Genomic DNA, 27,286 nt, shown 5'->3' on the forward strand with positions numbered 1-27,286 from the left:
ATTTTTAATATATTTAGTAAAATTTAAATTTCAAGATTTTCTTTGTAATATAATTATTTTTTATAATATTCTTCTTATTATTTTAAAGAATCATTATTCAGATTTTTTTAGTTTTATGTTTATTATTATAATTTTTATTTTAATTTTTTTCTAATCATATAAAGTAGTGTTTAGTATAAATGAATTTCATAAAATTTTGTAAAATTTATTTGTAAATCTAAAATTTTAGTATTTAGTTTAAATGAAAATTCATTTGAAATTTTTAATAATTAATTCTATGGAATTTATTGTAACTAAATCAAATTCCATTAAAATTAATAGAATTTATAAATAAATTTCAAATTTAAAATCATATATATTTCAAGTGATAAAATTATCCTTGTATCATTTTATTTTATTTTATTTATTCCAAATACAAAATTCATTTCATTTGAAATAAATTTCATATTTAATATAAAATATACAAAACAAAAAAATTTATTTGCAAATGAATTTTATTTGCAAATGATATGAATTTTATCACTAATTCACAAATAAAATTAGTATGTTTTAATATAAATAATTTTTTTATTCTTCATATTAATATAATAATTATAAGAAAATAATTCCCGTAACATCACATGAGTCTTTAAAGCTTGTATATTAGGGCTGTGCACGGTTTTTAAGGAAATCGAACTAAATCGAAGAACCGTACCAAACTGATAGAAATTGTATCAAACCGAAATTATTTTATATTTTGGTTCGATTCTGGTTCTTTATTAATAACCGAACTGAAACCGTATCAAAATCGAACCGGAACCATACCAAAACATAACTGAATCAAGAACTGAATTTATATATATGTTTTTCTATGTTTTTTTTTAAATGTATTATATATTTTCAATATAATTATATATACTTATGTATGTATATATAATTATGAACTAAATATAACTTAATATTACATTTTATTTTTCTATATTTTCTTAATAATTTTAGTTATAAATACATTAAATTACTTTATCATTCTTAATTATAAATACACTATTATCTTTTATATATATATATATATATATATATATATATATATATATATATATATATTAATTCTTAATTATATTTGTATCTTATAGTTAAATATTATATGATTAATAAATAGTTAAAATGTATATTATATGTATACTTATATATTATATAATATATTTAATCCTAAGTTATATATGCACCTTATAATTAAAGATTATATAATTTAGGTATAGCTAAAAGATATATTATATGATATATTATGCATTAATAAATTGATTCAAAACTTAAATGCTAATTTAAGTATGACTTTTTAAGGAAATAATTACATAAAATTATTTTAATAACCGATAACCGAACTGGAATCGTATCGAACCGAAGAACCGAGAACTGTACTAAACTGAAACCGAAACAATGAAGAATCAAACCGGAACCGTATCGAAATTTCTAAATTCTAATTCGGTTCCGATTCCTAGGCAAATTCCGAACTGAACTGGAACCGAACACCCCTATTATATATTATTACAAGAAGTGGCCATTTTACTATTTTTAAGAAGAATAAAAGTGTCATTTTACTATTTCTTTTACTTTGATACTTATGTTTCGAGCAACTGATGGATTAGTAAAAGTAATATAAATTATACGTGTAAGTTTTTAATTTGGAGTTCAAAGTAGTTGTTTAATTTTGTAACTGTAAAATTAAGGATTAAAAATAAAAATTTTAAATTTAAAAAAATTAACATGGAGTTTGGTTTTTTTTTTTTTTTAAAAAAAAACAAAATAAAAATGCGACATGATGCAAAGTTTGTGGTCATTTGCAAAGGTGTTAATTAGTGGTTAAAATCTTAAGCCAAAGGGAAAGATAAAGCTTGACTTGGTAAACGCCATAAAATAGATTTGGAAAGAAGACTTATTTAGTGTCTGTTTATATTTTTAGAAAATAATTTTCTTTTTTCATTTTTATTTTTATAAAATTTTTAGATTTTATTTTTTATGAAAAATAAGAAAAAAAAATATAGAAAATGTGTTTACCTATCAACTCAACTTAACTCAACTAAGTTTTTATCTCAAAAATTTGGGATCGGCTATATGGATTCGCTTTCTCCACTCCAAATGATTTTAGGTTAAATCCTCAGAAATGTGTAATACTTCTAGGTCATATTTTACTATTTTACTCCAAGTCAATTTAGGTTGTGTTTACCTATCAATGATAGAAAATAATTTTCTAATTTATAAAATTAAAAAAAAATCATATTTTTCATAATTAGAAAAATATTATAACAAAATGTATTTAAAAATATTTTATTTTTAAAATTTTAGTAGGTGTTATTTATTTATTTATTTTATAATAATATGATTAATTTTTTTTATAATTGTAAATAAATATTTTTAAAATTTTGGTGATAAAAATTTATTATTTTTTGTTTAGAAAATAATAAAAAAATAAAACTTTTATTATAAAAGAAAATAGTAAAAAATAACTTAAAACTGTTTTCAAGTCCTAATTAAATTTTAGGAAATCGAAAAACTAGTTTTCTAGTTTTCCATTTGGAAAACTGACGTATGCAAACAAAAGAACTCTACTTTTCTATTCTTTTTAGAAAACTTTTTCAAAAACTACTCAAATTTTCTACAATCAAGCATATCTTTTAAAAAACATCTTTCCACGGTTTGTCGCGCTATCTACTGTAAAGGTATGTAAATATACGATTTTGAACATAAGGGAGAGTCCTTCCTTAGACTATATCATTTTTTGGGGGAAGAGTCCTCCTCGAATCTAATAATCTAAACTTGCACAATTCGACTCCGTCTCTAAGTTGCGGATTTATCTATCAATATGCATAAAGATTTTATGATTGATATTGTCGATAATGGGACTTTGATTCCTTAACTGAGGGTTCTCATTGATGAAGAAAACTCTTTAAACTTTAATTAACTTATTCCTTTTAAATTGGAGCCCTAACTAAAAGAAATGAAAATATATACATATATTGGTTTGATTAATAAAAATTCACTTCACATATTACACCATCAATTGTTTGAATACCAATGATGAGATTAATGAAGAGTGAGCCGAGAGTCCTCCTCACTCATTATGAATCTCTAAAAACCAAATGATACCTCTTTGGAATTAGAGTTCTAATTTTGCAAAAAGAGGAATTTAATAAAAATCATAATAAAAGTCAGAGTCATAATTCACTATAGGATCATTCCATCTACTTATGTTCTTGGGACGACCCCGAATGGTAATACATCAAACATTCCTATAGTAAATATGGGAACTTACATTATAATTTAAACCCCCCCAAATTATCGATTTTAAGTCACAAAGAGCACATCCTTAAATCCACTTACCCTTATTAAAGGACAATGCGGAGTGCCTAACACCTTCCCCACACATATACGGACCTCAAACCCAAAATCTCTATCTTAGAAGTAGTAAAATTATTTAAAAAAAAAAAAACAATAAATAATTTTTTTAATTTTCCTCAAAATTAAAGTGGCGACTCCTCATTTTCAACTTCAGTGAGAATCGTCCTGCAACCGCAAAACTCTTGCGACAAAAAAGTCATTTGAGTCAGAGTAGGAAAATTAAGTCATTTTTAAAGAAAATGAGTTTCTCTTTTTAAAAAAAGAAAGTTATTTTTTATTTTTTATAATTTAATAATTTTATTAAAATATAAAAACACTTATACGTACATGATATAAATATCTATAATTAGTTTAATATTGCAACCAAATAACAGAAAATATTTTCATAGAAAGTATATTTTTAGAAAACATTTTTCATGAAAAACTTTTACTATATACAAGTTATTTTTCATAAAATAAATGGAATCTTATATATATATATATATATATATATATATATATATATATATATATATATATAGTTTAGGATTTAACCATATCCTCTTATATTATTATTGGCAATGCACGAATTATATTACTTTTATAAAAAGTATTAGCATTGCATGTATTATTTTATGGTTTTTTTCTTTTTTAAATGTCTCTATTTGGCTTGTACATTTTGTATTACTTTTAATAAGGCAATTACTAGTTTAGGGTTTCTTTATTCTTTTTTAATTTCAGAATATATTTGTTTTACTTAAAATATATTGATTTAGATATCTAATTCAATTTAGTCCTTCATTATTATATTTTTAAATTATCATATAATTTTTGTCTATCCCATTGTTCTCTCCCCTCCCCTTTCTATATATATATATATATATATATATATAATTTATCATATCGGATTATCATTTAACTAATCATAAAGAATTCATTAAATATGAAATTTTAAATAAAAATTTTAAAAATATTTTTAGCTAAAAAATTCTAAATTTATCTCTTAATAATAATAGAATAATTATTATCTTTATATAATTTTTTCTTATTAAAAATTCTCTAGTCAATAGATGATGATCACAATCATATATAGTATACTTTTAATTTCAATATATCCCTTACACATGCACTGGCCCTGTTTTGATGAATCATTTTCTTATTAACGGATGATGTCTTCGCTTTCATCAGATATTGCCGATCTGAAATCAAACTTAAAGTCCCTGCTGGCTGCACTGACGTTGGCAATAATTTTCTTTATATATATGTGTGAGGATATTATATAAGATATACAAAATATTATATTTTTAATTTTTAAAAATTATTAACCATAACGCTTGATCGACGGTAGCATTGTAAAAAAATGGAAAAGTAACAGAATTTTTATTGGAATTTATTATTGATAAATACAAACAATTTCTGGCTATAAATTAAAGCCCTCTCTTGTCATTGGGAGTACAAAACCGAGTCGTTGACAAAAATATTTGGTTATGGAGTCTTGTATTTCTATATGCTTGCTTTCGATTTTCTTGTTCTGCCATATTGTACCATTTACTCACTCTTTTAATTCTTCATTCCTGCCACGCTGCCATGATTATGAGAGGTCTGCTTTGTTGCAATTCAAGGAAAGCTTTATCCTCGAGGATACCACTCTTGATGGTTGTTATCCAAGGGTTGAATCTTGGAAACTTGTCAAAGGAGGAAGAGGTGATTGCTGCTCATGGGAAGGTGTAGAGTGTGATGAGGAAACCAATCATGTTATTGGCCTTGATCTTACTGATAGTTGTCTCTATGGGTCTATCAACCCCAACAGCACCCTCTTCCACCTTGTTCACCTACATAGCCTTAATTTAGCCTACAATAACTTCAACTTATCTCAAATACCATCCCAAGTAGGCCTCCTCTCAAGGCTTACTCATCTCAACCTCTCCTTTTCATTCCTTTCTGGCCAAATCCCACATGAAATTTTTAATATGTCCAGGTTGATTTCCCTCGATCTATCTCGTAGTGCCCCTGGATTGAAGCTCCACAAGCCTAGTTTCAAAGATCTAGTTCAACACTTAACCAATTTGAAAGTACTTCACCTTTCATCCATGATCATTTCTTCAAAGGTACCTGAACTCTTGGCAAAATTTTCGTCTTTGGAATCTCTCCGTCTCAATGGTTGTGGATTGCAAGGTGAATTCCCAGTTGGCATTTTTCAGCTTCAAAACTTAAAGATAGTTGATCTAAGCGACAATCCTGATCTCAAAGGTTATTTGCCTCCTTTCCAATTGAAGAGTGCCCTTAAATCTTTGATCCTTCCTAGAACTAATTTTGTTGGAGAGTTGCCTTTCTCTATTGGAAGCCTTGCCTACTTGGAAGAACTCCACATCTCTGATTGCAATTTCACAGGGCAGATTCCATACTCATTCAGTAACCTTAGCAACCTTGTTTATCTTGACCTCTCAAATAATCACTTTAGCTTTCATAGCCCAATTATTTCTTCATTCTCCTGGGTTGGCAATCTAACCAAGATCACTACTTTGGGACTTGCCGGTCTCAACATGAAAGGTGAGATCCCATCTTGGCTGATGAACCTTACCCAACTATCCACCGTATATTTGGAATTCAACCAATTCACCGGTCCTATCCCATCTACCCTTGCCAAATTGAGCAGACTTAAATATTTATATTTGAGCAACAACCTATTGTCTGGTCCAATCCCATTCCAAATTTACAATATGCACGAATTAATACTTTCATCAAATGAATTGCAAGGCTCAATTCCAAGCAATGTTTCTCAACTCAAAAATCTTGAAGTTCTTGTTCTTCATTCAAATAACTTGGTTGGCTCAGTTGAGCTGAGCACATTCTTGCAGCTGAAAAAGTTGAGAACATTGATTTTATCATTTAATAGATTGACGTTGATCACCAAAACTAGCACAAACGCCAGCATTCCAAAATTCGAAGTGTTAGGATTAGCTTTCTGCAATCTAACCGAGTTCCCCAGGTTCTTGCACAACCAAGATCAGTTGATATTTCTAGACCTCTCTTCCAACAACATACAGGAAAAAATTCCTTCATGGATGTGCAGTATAAGTACAAATTCCTTGGACTATCTGAACCTTTCTCATAACCATTTGACTGGTTTTGAAAAAGATCCAGCTATTCTTCAATGGGCTAAAATACGCATTTTAGACCTTCGGTCTAATAGGCTCCATGGATCTTTCCCGCTTCCACCGCCATCCACCTCTTCCTACCTAATTTCACACAACAAATTGGTAGGAGTAGTTTCAGCATTGCTGTGCAATTTAAGTGCTCTTGAAACACTTGATTTGTCCTTCAACAATTTGAGTGGCAGGCTTCCCCACTGTTTGGGCAATTTTAGTGATTCCCTATCATCGTTGGATCTAAGAAGAAACAACTTCAATGGAAATATTCCTTCAACATGGAGAACTGGATGCAAAGTAAGAATGATTAGCATCGGTTATAATCAATTACAAGTCCAAGTACCAAGGTCTTTAGCCAATTGTTCATCCTTAGAGTTGATTGATTTTGGTAACAACCATATAATTGATAGCTTTCCTTCTTGGTTAGGAAATCTTGAAAACTTGAGAATTCTCATTCTGCGATCCAATGGTTTTCATGGTGTGATAGACAAACCACAAACCAAAGGATTCTCAAACCTTCGAATCATCGATTTATCTCACAATAGTTTCACTGGAAAGTTGCCCTCGTTGTATTTTGAAATATGGGATGCCATGAAGGTTACAAATGCAAGCCACATGACATATATGGGAGATAGTATGAAGCCAGAACAGTATCACCGCTTTACCTATTATGGTCAATACGATTACTCAATGATTATGTCTAACAAAGGATTGGAATTGGAATATAGAAAGATCCCAGATATTTTAACTGCCATTGATTTCTCCTACAACAAATTTGAAGGAGAGATACCAGATATCATTGGGCATCTTCAACGACTTTATTTGCTTAACCTTTCCAACAACTTGTTGAATGGTCATATACCATCATCTTTAGCAAATTTGAAAGAATTAGAATGTTTGGACCTATCAAGGAACATGCTCTCAGGAAAGTTACCTCCAGAGCTAAGTAAGCTCACCTTCCTTTCTTCTTTTAATGTTTCTTATAATCAGCTTGAAGGACCCATTCCTCGAGGGAAACAATTTGATACATTTGAGAGCAATCAATATGAGGGAAATAGGGGATTATGTGGAGTTCCTTTGGAAAAGGAATGTGAAAATTTTGAGGCATCACCACAAGAGCGTTCAAATGTTGTAGAAGATGATGACACAGGCTCTGTATTTAAATTTAAGTGGATGATAGTTTTGATAGGTTATGGGACGGGATTCATATTTGGTGTGGTTGTTGGGCACAAAATCACCAAAAAGAAACACGATTGGTTTGTGAAGAGTTTTGGAAGGAAACAGCAACACAGAAGTCAAAGGGTGAAAAGGAGGAGAAGTAGAAGTTGAAAGTTTATGTTGGATGTTCTTTTTGTTATTTTTCTTTGCTTTGCTTTTAGTTGTCTTTATTTTTCTTTTATCTCATTTCAATGTTCAATATGCCTGAGACTCTGTTCCACAATGTACAAGAAATAAGCTAATGCAATGTGATTATTATCAACTGATCATTATATATACATATATATATATATATATATATATATTTGATTTTATATATATATATATATATATATATATATATATATATATATATTTGATTTTATTAAAAAAAATTCAAATGTTTATCATATACTCCTTATTTTAAATAGAAAGAGGAAGTTTAAGAAAAAAACGTTGGAGATATTATCAAAAACATAATTATCAAACATTAAAACATTTTTTTTTGAAAAAAAGGAATTCAGGAAGAGGTGTATTAAATTTTTATATCTACACAATACAAACAAATACACACACACACGCGAATGAGGAGAAAAAACTATCCTATTTTTCATATTATTTATAATTATATTATTTTTTATTATTTAAATTAACTTTAAGATTTTAATAAATTTAAAATTTTAATCCTACTTATACTTCATATTATAATAAAAAATAAAATCTTATAAAAAAATTAAAATCATAAATTTTCATTTTTAAACATAAAAAATTAAACAAAATTAATAATAATAATAATAATAATAATAATAATAATAATAATAATAATAATTGTTATAACAAGCACGCAAATTTAAGGTACACACATAAATTGCACAATTACACAGTATTGAAAAGAGAAGAAGAATAACACAGGATTTAACGCGGTTCAACCGTAAGGTCTACGTTCACGAGCAAGACAAGAGAAAAAGTTCTGCTATGATGAAAAGAGCAAGATACAATTAATCAGAACTCTCAAACCTTAACTCCAGTGTGTTTCCCGAATATCTCACAATTCTACCGCAAATGGTAGAATATTACAAAGGCTTGTGCCCTCCGCTACCACCACAGATCTCACTTTTTATTTCAATCGGGTCGCAGCGCGAAACTTTCGGGCCGGGTCACAATTCAGGTCCATAAAAAATATATCCAAAATTCAAGCCACAAAAATAACAATTCTTCCCTTTGGCTTGAATTTCCTCTATCATCAACAAAAAAATAACCACAATACACTCTGTCTTGCCATATGCCCTCGCAAGGGCATTACTGAGCACTACAAACACCAACCAAGTCTAGGCAATGCCTAAACTTGCTGACTGGGACTCTCTTGGTCATCATATCTGCTGGATTATCATGTGTAGAGACTTTCTGCATAACTACAGTCCCCTGAGATACAATGTCCTTTAATGAAGTGATATCTGACATCAATGTGCTTAGTTCGCTCATGGTACATCTGATTCTTTGTGAGATGTATTGTACTCTGGCTATCACAAAAAAATGTTGCCTTGTTCTGTATCAACCCAAGATCACTCACTAAACCTTGTAACCATAAAACTTCCTTTACTGCCTCTGCTAAGGCCATATATTCAGCTTCTGTGGTAGACAAAGCAACTATAGCTTGTAATGTTGCCTTCCAACTGATAGCACTTCTAGAAAGAGTAAACAAATAACCTGTCAAAGATCTTCTTTTGTCTAAGTCCCCAGTAAAATCTGAATCCACATAGCCAACAATTGAATCACTCATCTTGGCCCTGTCAAATGTCAATCCAACATCTGTAGTACCCTTCAAGTACCTCAAAATGCATTTCACTGCCTGCTAATGCTCTTTCTTAAGACACGCCATGTATCTATTCACAATACTAACTACATGTGAAATGTCAAGTCGGGTGCATACCATAGCATACATGATGCTACCGACAACACTCAAATAGGGAACACTGGACATGTGCTCCATCTCCTCATCTTTTTTTGGTGACATGTCTGCAAATAACTTGAAATGGGCAGTAAATGGAATAGTCACAGGCTTAGCATTGTTCATATTGAAGCACTTAAGTACTTTCTCAACATAGGCCTATTGAGACAAGAAAAGCTTCCCAACACTTATATCCCTGGTAATTTCCATTCCCAATATCTTCTTTGCAGCACCCAAATCCTTCATCTCAAACTCATCACTCAACTGCTTTTTTAGAATGTTAATTTGTGACATGCTTTTAGCAGCAATAAGCATGTCATCCATATACAATAGCAAATAAATAAAGTAATCATCTGAAAGCTTCTTATGATACACACAACTATCATATAAACTACAATTAAAGCCATTACGAACCATGAATGTATCAAATCTTTTCTACCACTGCCTAGGAGACTGTTTCAAACCATATAAAGAGTTTTCCATACCTGGAATGATAAATCCCTTAGGTTGACTCATATAAATTTGCTCCTTCGACTCACCATGCAAAAATACTATCTTCACATCTAGTTGCTCAAGCTCTAGATAATGAAGAGTAACCATAGCAAGTAAGACTCTGATAGAACTGTGCTTCATAACTGGAGAAAACACTTCATTAAAGTCAATCCCCTCCCTCTGAGTAAAGTCATTTGCTACCAACTGTGCCTTATATCAAGGTGCTTCAACCCCTGGAGTGCCTTCCTTTTTCTTGAACACCCATTTGTAACTTATCACTTTTTGTCCCTTAGGCAATGTTACAAGCTCCCAAGTCTGATTCTTGTAAAGAGATTCAATTTCTTCACTCATAGCACCAATCCACTAATCTGCATCTGAATAAGAAATAACTTCTTTATAATTGCTAGGTTCATGCACATTAACTGTTTTAGCAACTGACAAGGTAAAAGCAACTAGATCTGCATATGCATATCTCTGCGGTGGTCTAATCTGTCTTTTCTCTCTACCAGTTGCAATGGTATATGGTTCCTGTTGTTGTTGCTTAGGTGCATCCTTTTGTTAATCAAGATCTTGCACCTCATCCTCTGAATCACTAGACTGAACTACTGAAGTATCAATATCAAGCTCCACCTATTCTCTGACACCGTGATCTGATTCTGCTATTGACTTGTCCCTCTGACTATCCAATGAAGCAGACTCATTAAATGTCACATCCCTGCTGATAATTAATCCTGTAGACTTTGGATTATTGCACCATAACCTGTAGCCTTTCACTCCAGATGCATACCTTAGAAATATGTATTTTCTTACCCTCGGCTCAAGCTTACCATCTCTTAAATTAGCATAAGCAGTGCAACTAAATACTCTCAGCCGAGAGTAAGCAGCAGGTGAACTAGACTAGATCTCAAAAGGAGTTTTGCACTCAATAGCTGTAGGTGGAGATCTATTAAGCAAGAAATAGGTTGTATTAATTACTTCAGCCCAGAAATCCTTTCCCAATCCTGAATGTGAGAGCATGCTTCTTGCTTTATCACAAAGCGTTCTGTTCATGCATTCTGCAATACCATTCTATTGTGGTGTCCTTGTACAAGTGCGATGTCTCACTATACCTTCATTGTTGCAGAATGCATCGAACTCACGATTGCAAAATTCCAACCCGTTATCAGTTCTAAGACGCTTAACCTTCTTTTTTATCTACTTCTCAATCATCGTCTTCCACTTTACAAAGGTTGAAAATGCCTCATCTTTTATTTGACATTTGAGGAGCGACCTGTAGCCATAGTGGACTACCAAGTGAGGCGCAGCTAAGATCAAAACAGATTCCTATGGTTAAGGTTTTGTGGAGGAGTCAGTTAGTGGAAGAATGTACCTAGGAGTCAGAGAGGAACATGCATAGCAAGTACCCTTACTTGTTCAATGTGTAATTCTGTACTTTATTCTACCTTGTGTAAAATTCGAGGACGAACTTTTCGTACGGGGGGAAGAATGTAACACCCCTAATTTTTAAATTTATTATTTTATGGGTAAATATTAATATTTTATTTTATTTGAATTTTAGGAAATTATTTTAAATTTTTGGATTTTAAAAATCGGGTTCGATTTTCCGAAAATATGAACTTTGATGATTTTTAAAAATTAATTTAAAGACCACGTGGTAAAACTAAAAATATATTTGGACTCTACAATTTTTTCTGAGTTTTCTAAAATTTTTTCAAAATTTTTGGGCCTCGTTTTTTGTCCAAAGGCAAAGTAAAAATTCAATTTCGATTATCCTGAATCAAACCGGCTGAATCGAACTAGACTAGATCGGACCGATCGAATCGGACCGGCCTCTTTCTTCCTTTTCTTTCTTCCCTGCGCGCGTCCCATCTCTCTTCCTCTCTCTCTTGTTTTCTCTCTCCTCCCTTCTCCCCACGTCGGCCAACCACCGCCCCAACCTCCCCAGCTCGCCGGCGCACTTCCAGCGACTGTCCCCCTAGCCGGCCATCGCCTGGAATGCTGGGAAAGCGCGCGCAAAAACACGCAACGCGCAGCGCACCGCTTCGTTTTCCCGGCCAAAATCTGACCGATCTGGCCATAGTTTGGGTCGGGTCTTATGTCAAACACCATCTACACCTTGAGAGCTTTCCATAGACACCAAAAACACTAAAATCTTTCGAGCGGTTTGCCCAATTTTTGTCCACAAAGTTTTAGCCCATTTCAATTTTTGGGCTAGATTTCTCGCAAACCGTGAACCCCACAAGAAAACCGAGAGTACCGAAGTGCTCCACCAGTCGAGAGCTTTGCGGCAATATAAATTTCGAAATTTTTCGACACCGTTTTTTGATGTGTCTCACGAAACTTTGTAGTATTTTTTGGAGCATTAAATGAGCTTAGAAAATTTCGTAAAAATTATGTACTAACCCCCGTGTTGTGGGCTTCGTGTAGGTACCTTCAATTCGCGAAAATTCAATGGTTGCCCAGGTCTGTAAATTTCGGGCTAGACAGACCGACTACCGAAAAAGTCTTAGAATTTGATTGAGATTTTGGCTACCCCACTGTTATGAAATGTCCCGAGCGCGTTCCCGGGGTTAGAATTGGTATAGGTAAACCCAAACCTTGCTTTTTCTTAATTATCTAATGCTTAAATTGGATTCAAAATCCATAAAATATTTGTGGTAGCTTAAAAAATTATAATTCCTTTTGCATTAGCTTAGTGATAATGCTAAGGACCGCGGGGCAAAGTTTTAGAATTTTTAGAGCTCATTTGGGTAGTTTTTGCAAAAGGATTAATTATAAGGACTTAACTATAATTTTTTATATTATGATTGTTGATTGTTTGGATGGGCCCAGGAGGGGCTATGTGACATGATTGAGTTGGGGATATATGACTTGTGGCCATAGAAGTGTGTTTTGAACCCTTTTTCAGATTGGGTAGGTCCTAGGTATAGAGGAGACTTTGCCGAATTTTCGGCACGATTTAGGACATCTTTGGTCTTTTCTTAGTTTGTATTGAGTCAAATGTATTAAATAATTATAATAAAAATTGTTAGGTGAGTAGGGACAGCCTTCCTCCTCCGCCCAGTTGCCACAGTGACTTCGGTTGAGTCTGTGAGTAAAATATTAATTTTAATTGTAATTTCGATATTATTATATGTTCAAGCATGCCCATGCATCACTTATAAATATGTATCTATGTAGTTAAACAATAGGCGCATTTTATGTTGCATTCATAATTGTTAAAGTGCCATAGATTTTGTTGTGGTAATTTAGAGCAGTGTGCGTGAGTTGGCGTGTATGTGGTATGGTGTTGGCTATGGACAGGACGGATAGACACGGCTTGAGATCTTCACTGGGACCCGGTCCTTCTGAGTAGACACGGCTTGAGTTCTTCGCTGGGACCCCGTATTTAGTTTATTAAGCGAAAGTCCGGCTTGAGTTCTTCGCTGGCAAAGATTGGATTAAGAGGGCTGTATAGGGGATCAGCTCCCATATATGTATTGCTTGACAGTGTTGGGTGTGTGAGTGCTCCAAATTGCCTTTTTGCTGTTATGATGTGAATTGTATGAAAATTATGATGATGTTGCATTTCATTCCATAGGGTGCATTAGTTTTAGATAACTATAGAGATTATGGTTAAAATTGATATTTTACTCTCCGAGTTGAACGCTCAATCCTGTTCATCTATTTTTTTTAGGATACTGGAGGTTTATTTTTGAGTTTTAACCTGTTTCCTCCCTCGCCGGTTGCCTATTTATGTTATGATGTATAATTTTTATTTACTCCTAGAATTCTGCATGTGTTAGAAATATTTATTTAATTTGGGTCTGTAAAGCAATTGTCATGTTGGACTTGTAAACTATTAATGCATGTATGGTTAGATTGGATGAGGGAGCTGAGCTCCCATTTATTTTTATGGCATCATGATTATGTGGAGGGTGAGCTGAGCTCCCCAGTTGATTTTATATTGTGTTTACAGGTCAGGCAAATCAAAAACTCCCCGTTAAATGGTCCATATTACGGCTGGACTTTGTCTGGTTGAATTCTTAAAATTAGGCCCAAATGGGCCTTAGGATTGGGTTAAGGAATAGTTAGGCTTACTACAGGCCTCGAAGGCTTTAGGCTGGCCCAGGTCCTAGTATCAGTCCGGCCCATAGATTGGGTCGTGACAAAGCCAATATTTCCAGTGGGATTTCTAAAAGTTTCTAATTCATTTGATGAGAAATCATAGCTGAGAAGAAGAGATTTCAATAATCAATATGTTAGATTCATTAATTCTTCAGGGTTCAATGTGCTAGATCTATTAATTTTTCAGGATTTGATATTCACCAGTGAGCAGAGACAATTTTCAAAATGCCCAATCCCATGCCTTCAATTTTCTTCATTAACAGTGAAGGAAACTGACATGTTGGAGCCAAACTTGCCCATTATGTTCTTGTATTACATTCCCTTCATCATTAGTTGAGTTGATTTTGGATCTTCTCTCGAGAAAGGCAAATATTGAAGCTACAAAATCCTTGGCTTTTGCTAATTACCGAGAAATCCTGCTCATGCTTGCGCTAATTAGAGTTGTTTTCCCATCATAAATGATTAAAATGGAACTCGATAATTTAATTTTTTATAAATTAAAATTTAAAATTGAACTGCAATTTATAGTAATTAAATTGAATAATATTTATTCATTTTAATAATTCCATTTTAATTAAATAATACTCTCACCCTATTGAGGAACTGTGCATTTTATATTGATGTATACTAATCTGTACAATTTTGAGCTTTATGTATATACAAGCATACAAATTATAATTAATTCTGCACAGGAATTTATTATTCTTTTTGAAAGGCATTATTATTTTCTTAATCCTATGCAAATTAGTAAAATATAAAGAATTACAGTGACAAATAGTAATTATTTAAAATTTATCATGGCCCAGTGTGTGGCCTGTTCATATCTGCAAGTGAGTGAGGCATGTCCAACAGCTGATCCTTCCGAATTTTATATCGGATGTGAATTGTGCTTATGTGTATATTATATAAAAATAAAAATTTTATTAAAATTATCATGATTTTAATGGCGGTATATTTTTATCATTAATGTGCTTATGTTTTATCTATAAAAAAAAATAAATAAAAATAAACAGCTACTCTGCCTGAATCATGGGCCAGTGCAAACAATCCTTTTATTTTTTTTTAGGATGAAACAATCCTTTTATATTAATATTTTTTTCTTTTAATAACTTTGGAACTCAAAATTTTACGATTCTGGAGATAATTTCAATACCATTAAGTTAAATCCAATTAATTTTATATGAATTAGTTTAATCATCATACAAATTTGAACTTAGTCAATAAATAAATGCAATTAAATTTTAACCCAACTCCTATACTGACAGTTCAGCACTGGAATGTCCAGGTTAAGCATGTGTATAGAGAGAGCAACTGCAGTGCTGACTGGATGGCTCATTTTACTTGCTTTCTGTCTCTAGGAGTTCACGGGTTTGAATTTAGGGGTGTGCAAATGGTTGGTTCGGTTTTGAATCGAACCAAACTGATAAAATCAAATTTTAAAAATTTTAAAAATGGAACCAAATCGATTATTAAGAAAAAATAAAACTAAATCAAATCGATAAATATTGATTCGGTTCGGTTTTAAACGGATCAAATCCAATTTTATAAAATTTCATTTTTTCAACATTAAGTCTCAATAACAAAAATATGAAAAAAAAATTTAGAAATAAAAATTAAAAAATCTTAAGGTTTCCTTGATATATATATATAATTTCGGCTCGGTTTAATTTTTTTATTTTTTTATGAAAATAACCGAATCGAACTGATTAATTGAAATTATTAAAATTATAAATCGAACCAAACTGATTGAATTTTAAAATCAAACTGATTGAATCAAATTGACTCAATTCAATTTGATTTTTCAATTTAAACCGAAATGTGCTCTCGCTTAGCTTTGATCATCCGCCAGTGGGGATGAATGGCTGGCTGCTGCACGACATTTACCGGGTTTCGTACCCCAGGCGTTGCATCCAGTGGGATTTAAATAAGTTTTTGGGGAAATTACATAAATTACCCAACCTATAAACATCTTTTTAATTCAAATCCGAGCCAAATGTTCTTGCAATGTTGCCTTTAATCTTCATAAATCAAGTGGCAAGATTCTATTGCTAACATTTCGCATAAAACTAAAAATTAACTAAAACTACAATTTTTAATATATTTAGTACAATTAAATTTCAAGATTTTTATTTGTAATATAATTATATTTTTTCACAAGATTCTCCTTATTATTTTAAAGAAACTTTATCGTGATTTGGGTCTGTAAAGCAATTGTCATGTTGGACCTATAAACTATTAATGCATGTATGGTTGGATTGGATGAGGGAGCTAAGCTCCCATTTATTTTTATGACATCATGATTATGTGGAGGGTGAGCTGAGCTTCCCAGTTGATTTTATATTGTGTTTACAGGTCGGCCAAGTCAAAAACTCCCCGTTAAATGGTTCATATTACGGCCGGACTCTGTCCGGTTGAATTCTTGAAATTGAGCCCAAATGGGCCTTAGGATTGGGTTAAGGAATAGTTAGGCTTATTACGGGCCTCGGGGCTTTAGGCTGGCCCAGGTCCTAGTGTCGGTCCGGCCCATAGGTTGAATCGTGATAAAGCCAATATTTCCAGTGGGATTTCTAAAAGTTTCTAATTCATTTGATGAGAAATCATAGCTGAGGAGAGAGATTTCAATAATCAATATGTTAGATTCATTAATTCTTCAGGGTTCAATGTGCTAGATCTATTAATTTTTCAGGATTTGATATTCACCAGCAGAAGCAGAGACAATTTTCAAAATGCCCAATCCCATGCCTTCAATTTTCTTCATTAACAGCGAAGGAAACTGACATGTTGGAGCCAAACTTGCCCATTATGTTCTTGTATTACATTCCCTTCATCATTAGTTGAGTTGATTTTGGATCTTCTCTCGAGAATGGCAAATATTGAAGCTACAAAATCCTTGGCTTTTGCTACAGTTTGGAGCCAAAATTACCAAGAAATCCTGCTCATGCTTGCGCTAATTAGAGTTGTTTTCCCATCATAAATGATTAAAATGGAACTCGATAATTTAAATTTTTATAAATTAAAATTTAAAATTTAACTGCAATTTATAGTAATTAAATTGAATAATATCTATTCATTTTAATAATTCCATTTTAATCAAAAATAATACTCTCACCCTATTGAGGAACTGTGCATTTTATAATGATGTATACTAATCTGTACAATTTTGAGCTTTATGTATATACAAGCATACAAATTATAATTAATTCTGCACAGGAATTTATTATTCTTTTTGAAAGGCATTATTATTTTCTTAATCCTATGCAAATTAGTAAAATATAAAGAATCACAGTTACAAATAGTAATTATTTAAAATTTATCATGGCCCAATGTGCAGCCTGTTCATATCTGCGAGTGAGTGAGGCGTATCCAACAGTGATCTTTTGAATTTTATGTCGGATGTGAATTGTGCTTATGTGTATATTATATAAAAATAAAAATTCTATTAAAATTATCATGATTTTAATGGCAGTATATTTTTATCATTAATGTGCTTATGTTTTATCTATAAAAAATAAATAAATAAATAAATAAAAATAAACAGCTACTCTGCCTGCATCATGGGCTAGTGCAAACAATCCTTTTATTTTTTTTTTAGGATGAAACAATCCTTTTATATTAATATTTCTTTTCTTTTAATAACTTTCAAACTCAAAATTTTACGACTCTGAAGATAATTTTAATATCATTAAGTTAAATCCCATTAATTTTATATGAATTAGTTTAATAATCATACAAATTTGAACTTAGTCAATAAATAAATGCAATTAAATTTTAACCCAACTCCTATACTGACAGTTCAGCACTGGAATGTCCAGGTTAAGCATGTGTATAGAGGGAGCAACTGCAGTGCTGACTGGATGGCTCATTTTACTCGCTTTCTGTCTCTAGGAGTTCACAGCTTTGAATTTAGGGGTGTTCAAATGGTTGGTTCAGTTCTGAATCGAATCAAACTGATAAAATTAAAAATTAAAAATTAAAAATTTTAAAAATGGAACCAAATCGATTATTAAGAAAAAATAAAACTAAATCAAATAAATAAATATCGATTCGGTTCGGTTTTAAACCGATCAAATCTAATTTTGTAAAATTTTATATTTTCAACATTAAATCTCAATAACAAAAACATGAAAAAAAAATTTAGAAATCAAAACTCAAAATCTTAGGGTTTCCTTGATATATATATATATATATATATATATATATATATTAGTAATTTCGGTTCGGTTTGATTTTTTTTATTTTTTATGAAAATAATCGAAGCGAACCGACTAATCGAAATTATTAAAATTATAAATCGAACCAAACCGATTGAATTTTAAAATCGAACTGATTGAATTGAATTGACTTAATTCAATTCGATTTTTCAATTCAAATCCGAGCCAAATGTTCTTGCAATGTTGCCTTTAATCTTCATAAATCAAGTGGCAAGATTCTATTGCTAACATTTCGCATAAAACTAAAAATTAACTAAAACTACAATTTTTAATATATTTAGTACAATTAAATTTCAAGATTTTTTATTTGTAATATAATTATATTTTTTCACAAGATTCTCCTTATTATTTTAAAGAAACTTTATCGTGATTTTTTTTAGTTTTAAGTTTATTATTGTAATTTTTATTTTATTTTTTTTTCTAATTATATAAAATTAATTAAAAGAATGGAACATTTTCTTTTAATGAAATATTTATTTAAATAAAATTTTGAAATGGTTTACACTTGTAAATTAAATATAATAATAAATGAGGATAAAATTTGAAATTTGGTTTATACATGTACGTGCGGATATTTTATAATTAAAATTATTTTAAATTTTAAAAAATTACTGACCAATAGTGCTTGACTACATATAGAAAATAATTGAACAAATTTAGAATTTTTTAATAGCTAGTTTTTTTTTTTTTAATGAGCATTGCACATCTGACTCGTAATCGTAATTTATTTTTTTAATATAATTTTATATATAATTTTTATACATGACATAATATTATAATAATATATTCAATTTTAAAAGCCAATTAAACTTAATTCTTCATTAGCAATATACTAAATTACCATAACCATACTTCACTTCTAATTGAAATTGATTTATATTTCTTAATTTTTTTAAATATTTATTTTTTTAGTCTTAAACAAAATTAGACTATATTTTTTAAATCATTCCCTTTGATTCTACTATTTATATAATTTTAAGATTTTTTTCTACCATTATTATTAGCAATGCACGAATATGCGTTACTTTTATAAATAATATTAGTTTACAATTTTTTTATTTTAAAATATATCTATTTTACTTATATAATATTATATTGCTTTAATAAGTAGTATTAAAAATGCACTGGTTTCTTTTTTTTTTTTTTAATTTGGAATATTTTTATTTTGTTTAAAATATATTTATTAAATTTGGTCCTTCATTTATATTTTCAAATTACCATGTATATTTTTGTCAATCCTGTTATTCTCTCCCCCTCTCTTCTTTTTATATATTATAGATTTTTTTTTTCAAAAGGAATTCATATTTAAATAACACAAACAATTCTTATATATATATATATATCATGCATTATAATTATTTCATTTATCATGTCGAATTATCATTAATTAATAAATAAAAAAAAATCCATTAAACATGAAAGCTTTTAAAATTATAGCATTTTAAACTATTACAAGTTATAAAATTCTAAATAAAAATTTTAAAATTATTTTTAGTTAAAAATTCAAAGTTTATCTCTTAATAATAATTAGAATAATTATCATCTTTATAAAATATTTTCTTATAAAAAAAAAAATCTCAAATCATAGATGGTGATCACAATCGCTCATATACAGTATACTTAATTTCAATACGTCCCTTACACATTGACCCTATCTTGATGAATCATTTTCTCATTAATGATGCCTTCACATTCACCTAATATTGCTCTGAAATCCCCTTCAGACTGCCTTGACCTTAGCAACAGTTTCTTTTATAGGCTTATAAATTTCGACAGCAGTCTCTTCCGGCCTTGTCCCTTGTTCAGCTAATTCTTTAGGTAGGAAAATGATTAAATGATTTTAATAATTATTAAAAGGTAATAATTTCATTTATAAGATGTAAATTTATTATTTTATATTATTATAAAATAAAATTTAAAAAATTAAAATTAATATGTTTTAATATAAATATTGTTTTTATTTATTTATTCATCATATTAATATAATAATTATAAGAAAATAATTCTCATAACATCACACGAGTCTTTAAAGCTCGTACATTATGAAAAGAAGTGGCCATTTAAAAATGAAAATTTTAAATTTTAAAAATTAAAATAATATCAAAATGTGGCATGGTGGAAAGTTTCTGGTGGTCAATAAAGATATTTATCAGTAGTTGAAACCTTATGCCAATGTGAAAGGTAAACCTTGAATTGGTAAACGCCATGCATTTGGAAAGAAGAATTTTTTTTAGGTGTTTTTATTCTTATTTTTTAAGAAAATTTTAGATTTCATTTTTCGTGGAAAACAAAAGAAAAATATAGAAAATATTTTCAGTTGTTAATAATAGAAAATAATTTTTTAATTCATAAAATTAAAAAAAAAATCATACTTTTCATAATTAGAAAAATATCACCATAAAATATATTTAAAAATATTTTATTTTTTAAAATTTTTAATGGGATTATTTATTTACTTTATAATAATATGATTAATTCTTTTATTATTATAACAAATATTTTTTAAACAATTATTTAATTTCAATTATGAAAAAATTATAATGTAATTTTGGGAATAAAAAATTCATTATTTTTTATTTAGAAAATAGTTGAAAAGCAAAACTTTTATTATAAAGGAAAATAATTAAAAAAAAACTTAAAACTGTTTTCCAAATCAATTGTTCAAACAATTTCCAAAAGTCATCTCTGGGTGGGAAACAATTTTGGAGTTGCCTCAGCATGGATTGCGAAAAAGTTTTTGGGAAAATTACATAAAATTCCCCAACCTATAAACATCTTTTCAATTCCAATTCCAACCAAATTTTCTTGCAATTTTACCTTTAATCTTCATAAATCAAGTGGCAAGATACTATTGTTAATATTTTGCATAAGCAAAAAAAAAAAATTAAATAAAACTACAATTTTTAATATATTTAGTAAAATTTAAATTGAGATTTTTTTTAATTTTAATTTTATTATTGAAATTTTTATTTTAATTTTTCTATAAAATTAAATTACTTATATATATATATATATATATATATATATATATATATATATATATATATATATATATATATATATATATATAACAAACAAAGAATCCATTAAATATGAAATTTTAATTTTTAAAATTGTATTAGTTAAAAATTTTAAATTTATCCCTTAGATTTCATTTGTTTTACAAAAATAAAAAAATGACTTCTTCTTCCAAATAATGAAAGTTATTTTTTTAAAAAAATTACTTAATTTTTTTTAATAAAAAAATATTTTTTATTAATTAATATTTTTAAAATAAAAAAAATATTTTTCATAAAATAAACAGAATCTTTAATAATAATCAGAATAATTATTATCTTTTTATAATTTTTTTCTTATAAAAAAATCTCAAGTGATCACAATCATATATAGTATACGTAATTTCAATATATTCTGAATCATTTTCTCACGGATGATGCCTTCACTGTCATCTGATATTGCTGGTCTGAAATCAAACTTAAAGTCCCTTCCGACTGCCCTGACCTTAGCAACAACTTTCTTTATAGGCTAATCAATTCCAACAGCAACCTCGTCCGGCCTTGTCTCTTGTTCAGCTACAAAGGCTAATCTCTTTTTTTTTTTTTTTTTGAGAGAGTAAATTTAGATTTTACAATTATTAAATTATATATTTATATTGAAGTTTATATAAAATTAATTAAAATATATATAATAAATACATTGATTTAAATACAAATTTAACAATTATTAAATTCAGTGTTATATAAACTTAAGCATACTAAAACACCAACAGCAACCTCTTTCGGTCTTGTCTATTGTTGCTTAAACAAGCTTAATCTCAAAATTTTAATTTAATACACATATTTGCATTCCAGTTATTTCAATGCTAATATATTTTAATCTATAGATAATTGTCCTAAATTCTAATCTTTCTGGAACGAATTTTGTTGGAGACTTGTCTTTCTCTTTTGGAAACCTTGCCAACTTGGAAGAACTCCACATCAATGGTTGCAATTTCGCAGGGCAGATTCCATACTCATTCAGTAACCTTAGCAAGCTTGTTTATATTGACTTCTCATATAATCACTTTAGCTTTCATAGCCCAAGTATTTCTTTCTCCTGGGTTGGCAATCTAACCAAGGTCACTACTCTGGGACTAGCTGGTCTCAACATGAAAGGTGAGATCCCATCTTGACTCATGAACCTTACTCTAACTATCCATAGTATATGTAGAATTCAGCCAACTCACCGGTTTCTATCCCATCTAGCCTTGCCAAACATTGCAGACTTAACTCTATATATTTCAGCAACAACCAATTGTCTGGTCCAATCTCATTCCAAATTTACAATTTACCCAATTTAATACTTTCACCAAATGAATTGCAAGGCTCAATTCCAAGCAATGTTTCTCAACTTAAAAATCTTGAAGTTCTTGTTCTTCATTCAAACAACTTGGTTGGCTCAGTTGAGATGAGCGCATTCTTGCAGCTTAAAAAGTAGAGAACATTGCCTTTATCATTTAATAGCTTGACGTTGATCACTAAAACCAGCACAAACGCCAGTGTTCCCAAATACGAAGTGTTAGGATTAGCCTTCTGCAATCTGAGTTCCCCAGGTTCTTGCACAATCAAGATAAGTTGATATTTCTAGACCTATCTTCCAACAGCATACGAGGCAAAATTCCATCATGGATGTGTAGCATAAGTACGAAGTCCTTGGACTATCTGAATCTTTCTTATAACCATTTAACTGGTTTTGAAAAAGATCCAGCTGTTCTCCAATGGGCTCAAATCCGCATTTTAGACCTTAGGCCTAATAGGCTCCATGGATCTCTTCCACTTCCTCCATCATCTACCTCTTCCTAACCTAATTTCACACAATAAATTGGCAGGTGAAGTTTCAGCATTGCTATGCAATTGAATTGCTCTTGAAATTCGTGATTTGTCCTTCAACAATTTGAGTGGCAGGCTTCCCCACTGTTTGGGGCAATTTTAGTGATTCGCTATTATCGTTGGATCTAAGAAGAAACAACTTCAATGGAAATATTCCTTCAACATGGAGATCTGGATGCAAATTAAGAATGATTGGCATCGGTTATAATCAATTACAAGGAAGTACCAAGTTCTTTAGCCTACTATCCATCCTTAGAGTTGATTGATTTTGGTAACAACCATATACTTGATAGCTTTCCTTCACTACAAGATATTGTCGGAATAGCAACCGAAATTAGAATCAAATTATGTCCATTTCTAATTTGACAGAAACTAAATTTATTTATTATATATTGCAACGAATTAGAAATGAAATTTAGAAATGAAAAAAATTTTGTTATATTTCTAGCGCCAAAAAAATGGCGCGATATTTGAAAATAGATTAGAAACAGAATAGAAAGAAAGTTAGAAATCGAAAACTTCCATTTCTTATTTCAGCGCTAAATAGTTTACTTTCAAATATAAAAACAGGCTAAAAATAGAATAAAAACAGATTAATAACGGACTGAAATCCGTTTTGAATCTGTTTCTAATTTAGAAATAGATTCAATTCCATTTTTAATCCATTTCTTTATAAACAGATTCAATTTCATTTTTAATCCGTTTATAAATTTAGAAACGGATTTTGAAATTCATTTCTAAATTATAATGAATAAAAGGAAGATTAAAAATTTAGAAATGGATTCCAAAATTCATTTCTAAATTTTAAAACGAATTCCAAATTTCGTTTCTAAATTAGAAAGGAATCCAATTCTGTTTTTAACTCATATAGAATGAAAATAAAACTTAAAAATTTAGAAATATATTCCAAATTCTATTTCTAAATTAGGAAGATATTTAATTCCGTTTCTAATTCGTTTATAAATTGTAGAGATTGAAAATTATGGAGGGAAATAACCCACTTTAAAAAAAATATATAGAAATGAGCTCTCTAATCTGTTTCCAAAGTTTGAAATGGATTTTGGAATCCATTTCTAAATTGTGAACTTTAAAATTAATGGTGGAAATTGTTTCGCCTTTTTTTAAATTTAAAAACGAATATAAAAATCTATTTGTATTCCATTTTAAATTTAGGTTTAGATGTAAAAATCCATTTCTAATTTTTGGAGGGAAAAATCCTACTATTTTTTCAATTAGAAATGAATTTTGCAATCTATTTCTAATCCGTTTCTAAATCGCTTATGAAAATAATTTTCTTCTTTCTCATTTTACTCATTCTTTTATTTTCTTTTCTCTCATTTTACTCTTTCTTCTACTTTTAATTTCTCTTTCTTCCATTTCATTTCCTTTCTTCCCCATTCTCTTCATTTTATCTTTCATATCATTTTTCTCTTTTTTTTCCCCTTTCCATTTCATTTTCTCTTATTTCATCCTTTCTTCCATTTTATTTCATTTTCTTCCTTTTATCTTTCATTTCGTTTTTCTTTTTTTTTAATTAATAATTTTTATTTCATTTTTCTCATTTTTTTCATTTTCTTTTATTTCATTTTTCTCTTATCTTTTTTTTTTCATAACTGTTTCCCCATTTTAATTTTTATTAGTAATTTAATTTTTAGTAATTTTTATTATAATATAGTTATGGTAATTTTCTGTTTAATTTATTTTTATTTGTAATTTTTAGTAGTATTTTTATATTTTGTTTAGTATTAATGTATTTCTATTAGTAATATATTAATAATTTTTTTAGTAATTTATTTTTTAATATTTTTATTATAACATACTAATGATAATTTTTTCCATTTGTATTTTTTATTAGTAATTTTGTTTTTAATTTTTTTATATTTATTTTATAATATTAGTAATAGTATTTATATTGTATTTTTTAGTAGTATTTCATTTTTTTAAAAATTTTACTTTTAAAATGGCTTCAAAATAAATAATTTAACAATAAATTACTTTTTTTATTTTTTGCCTTTATTAATTAGAAATGAAAAAAAAATGTTTCCAATTTTTTTTTAAATTTCTTATTAAAAACAAATTAGAAATGGAATTCCATTTCAAAATAGAAACGGATTAGAAATAAATAAGAATCTATTTCTAATTTGAAATGCTTTAATATCTTTTTCTGATATAATCCATTGCTAACTAGAAACGAACGAAAAAAAATAAATACGGACTACAAACATAATTATTTCCATTTCTAATTAAATTGAAAATGGAATAATATTCGTTTCTAATTTAGAAACGGATAAAATTTTTTATTTTTATAATTATTAGTAACGAACTAATTAGATATGAATTTTTTTCGATTTCTAATCCGTTTCTAAATCAAATTAGAAACGGAAATCTTCAACTGAGACATTTTTATAAGTATTATTGAAATGATTATAGTTAAGTTAGCAAATTGTGACAAAAATAGGATGAGGAAAAATTATTAAAGAAAGCTGAGTAACATGAATTATGCTAAACGAAATAAGCAGAGAGAATTTATTTAATACAGCTAGATGTCGTAAATACAATTTTATATAAGAAAAATTAATACATTTTAATTATAATAATTAGAATTTAATTTTTTGACATGCTTTGATACAACACGCTTCATTTTCTTTGAAGTTGATCCAAGTGCTGCAATGATGTGTTTATATAATTCATTCAACGATTTAAATCGAGCTTCTAACTGAGCAAAGTCTTTCTCTATTGCTTTCTCCCCTGCCTGCACATGCTCAAACATAAGCTTGTATTCATCTAAATTGAAATCTCAAAGTTGTAAATGTTTGCTAATGTTTAGACTACAGCTCGTTTTTTGGCTTCTTCTACAATTGAAGAGGTATCGCTAACTGTCATGGTAAATTTGATTTCGCCAACATCTTAATGATCAAAATCAACCATAACTGAAACTATTTGAGATTTTTGTAACTCTCTAACAAAATAGATATATAGACTTTGAAATATTAAACTTATTTGTTACATATTCTAATGTTGCAACGTGAAACCGTCTTACATGGATTATTTGCAAAATTAAAATAATATAGCAATTAATTTAAAAAATATATATATGAAATGCAAACCAATTGTCTAAATATATCAGTCAGCTGGCTACTGTTGAAACAAACATTTTTAAAATTGGGTTAAAATTGACAAAATTTGAAAAGGTTTGATTTTTTTTTTTATTATTCAGGTTTAGGCCACGTCAGCAAATATATTTAAAATATTTTTATCAAGTAAGACATCCACATCAGCAGCTCCAATTTCAATTTTGACCATGGGCCATAATTAATTGACTACTTGAGAGTAATAACTATAATTAATATGAATTAATTAAAAATGCATGATTAAATTTATATTTATATTTATATTTTAATCTATAATGTATTTATAACATGTATAATATAATTTATAATTTAATAAAAATACTTATTAAATAATATGCTAAATAGGTTTTAAAATTATTTGTATTAACAATATTATAATCTAAAATTTCAAAATATCAATATAATGAAAATGAAAATTTTATAATAATAAAACACTAAACTATAAAATACATTTTTTTAAATTATCTTATTTTCTAATTTTATAAATAATTTTCTTTTACATTAATTTAATTACACAACCTTATTATGTAAACTAATATTATTTAAATTATGAAAAAAATATAATATAGACAAACTAAATTTAAAAAAAAAAATAATAAAATAACAAAATTTGAATAAATTTAATTCAATAAATAACTTGCAATTTTTATTAATTTATTTTAATTTTTAGACATCATCACCCATTTATATTTTTAAAACTTATTATTACATCATTTTTTATTATATTACATTTAAGTTTATAATTATGTTATTATTATATATAACACATAACTTTAATAAAAAAAATAAAAAAAAAATAATTTTAAATTAATAAATATTAATTTAACTT

The 27,286-nt window shown here is 28.7% G+C and overlaps 1 protein-coding gene across 1 annotated transcript; it reads left to right on the forward strand.

The window, feature by feature from the left end:
* The first annotated feature begins 4,841 nt into the window (after window positions 1-4,841).
* On the forward strand, window positions 4,842-7,832 carry LOC131181329 (receptor-like protein 7). The gene has a single exon (XM_058149358.1). The coding sequence runs from the start codon at window positions 4,842-4,844 to the stop codon at window positions 7,830-7,832; it is 2,991 nt and encodes a 996-aa protein (XP_058005341.1).
* Window positions 7,833-27,286: the final 19,454 nt, after the last annotated feature.

The sequence above is a fragment of the Hevea brasiliensis genome, chromosome 7, assembly GCF_030052815.1.
Source record: "Hevea brasiliensis isolate MT/VB/25A 57/8 chromosome 7, ASM3005281v1, whole genome shotgun sequence".
Classification (NCBI taxonomy): Eukaryota; Viridiplantae; Streptophyta; class Magnoliopsida; order Malpighiales; family Euphorbiaceae; genus Hevea; species Hevea brasiliensis.

Coding starts and splice junctions, on each gene's coding strand:
- LOC131181329 (XM_058149358.1), top strand. CDS start 4,842: ATGGAGTCTTGTATTTCTATATGCTTGCTTTCGATTTTCTTGTTCTGC.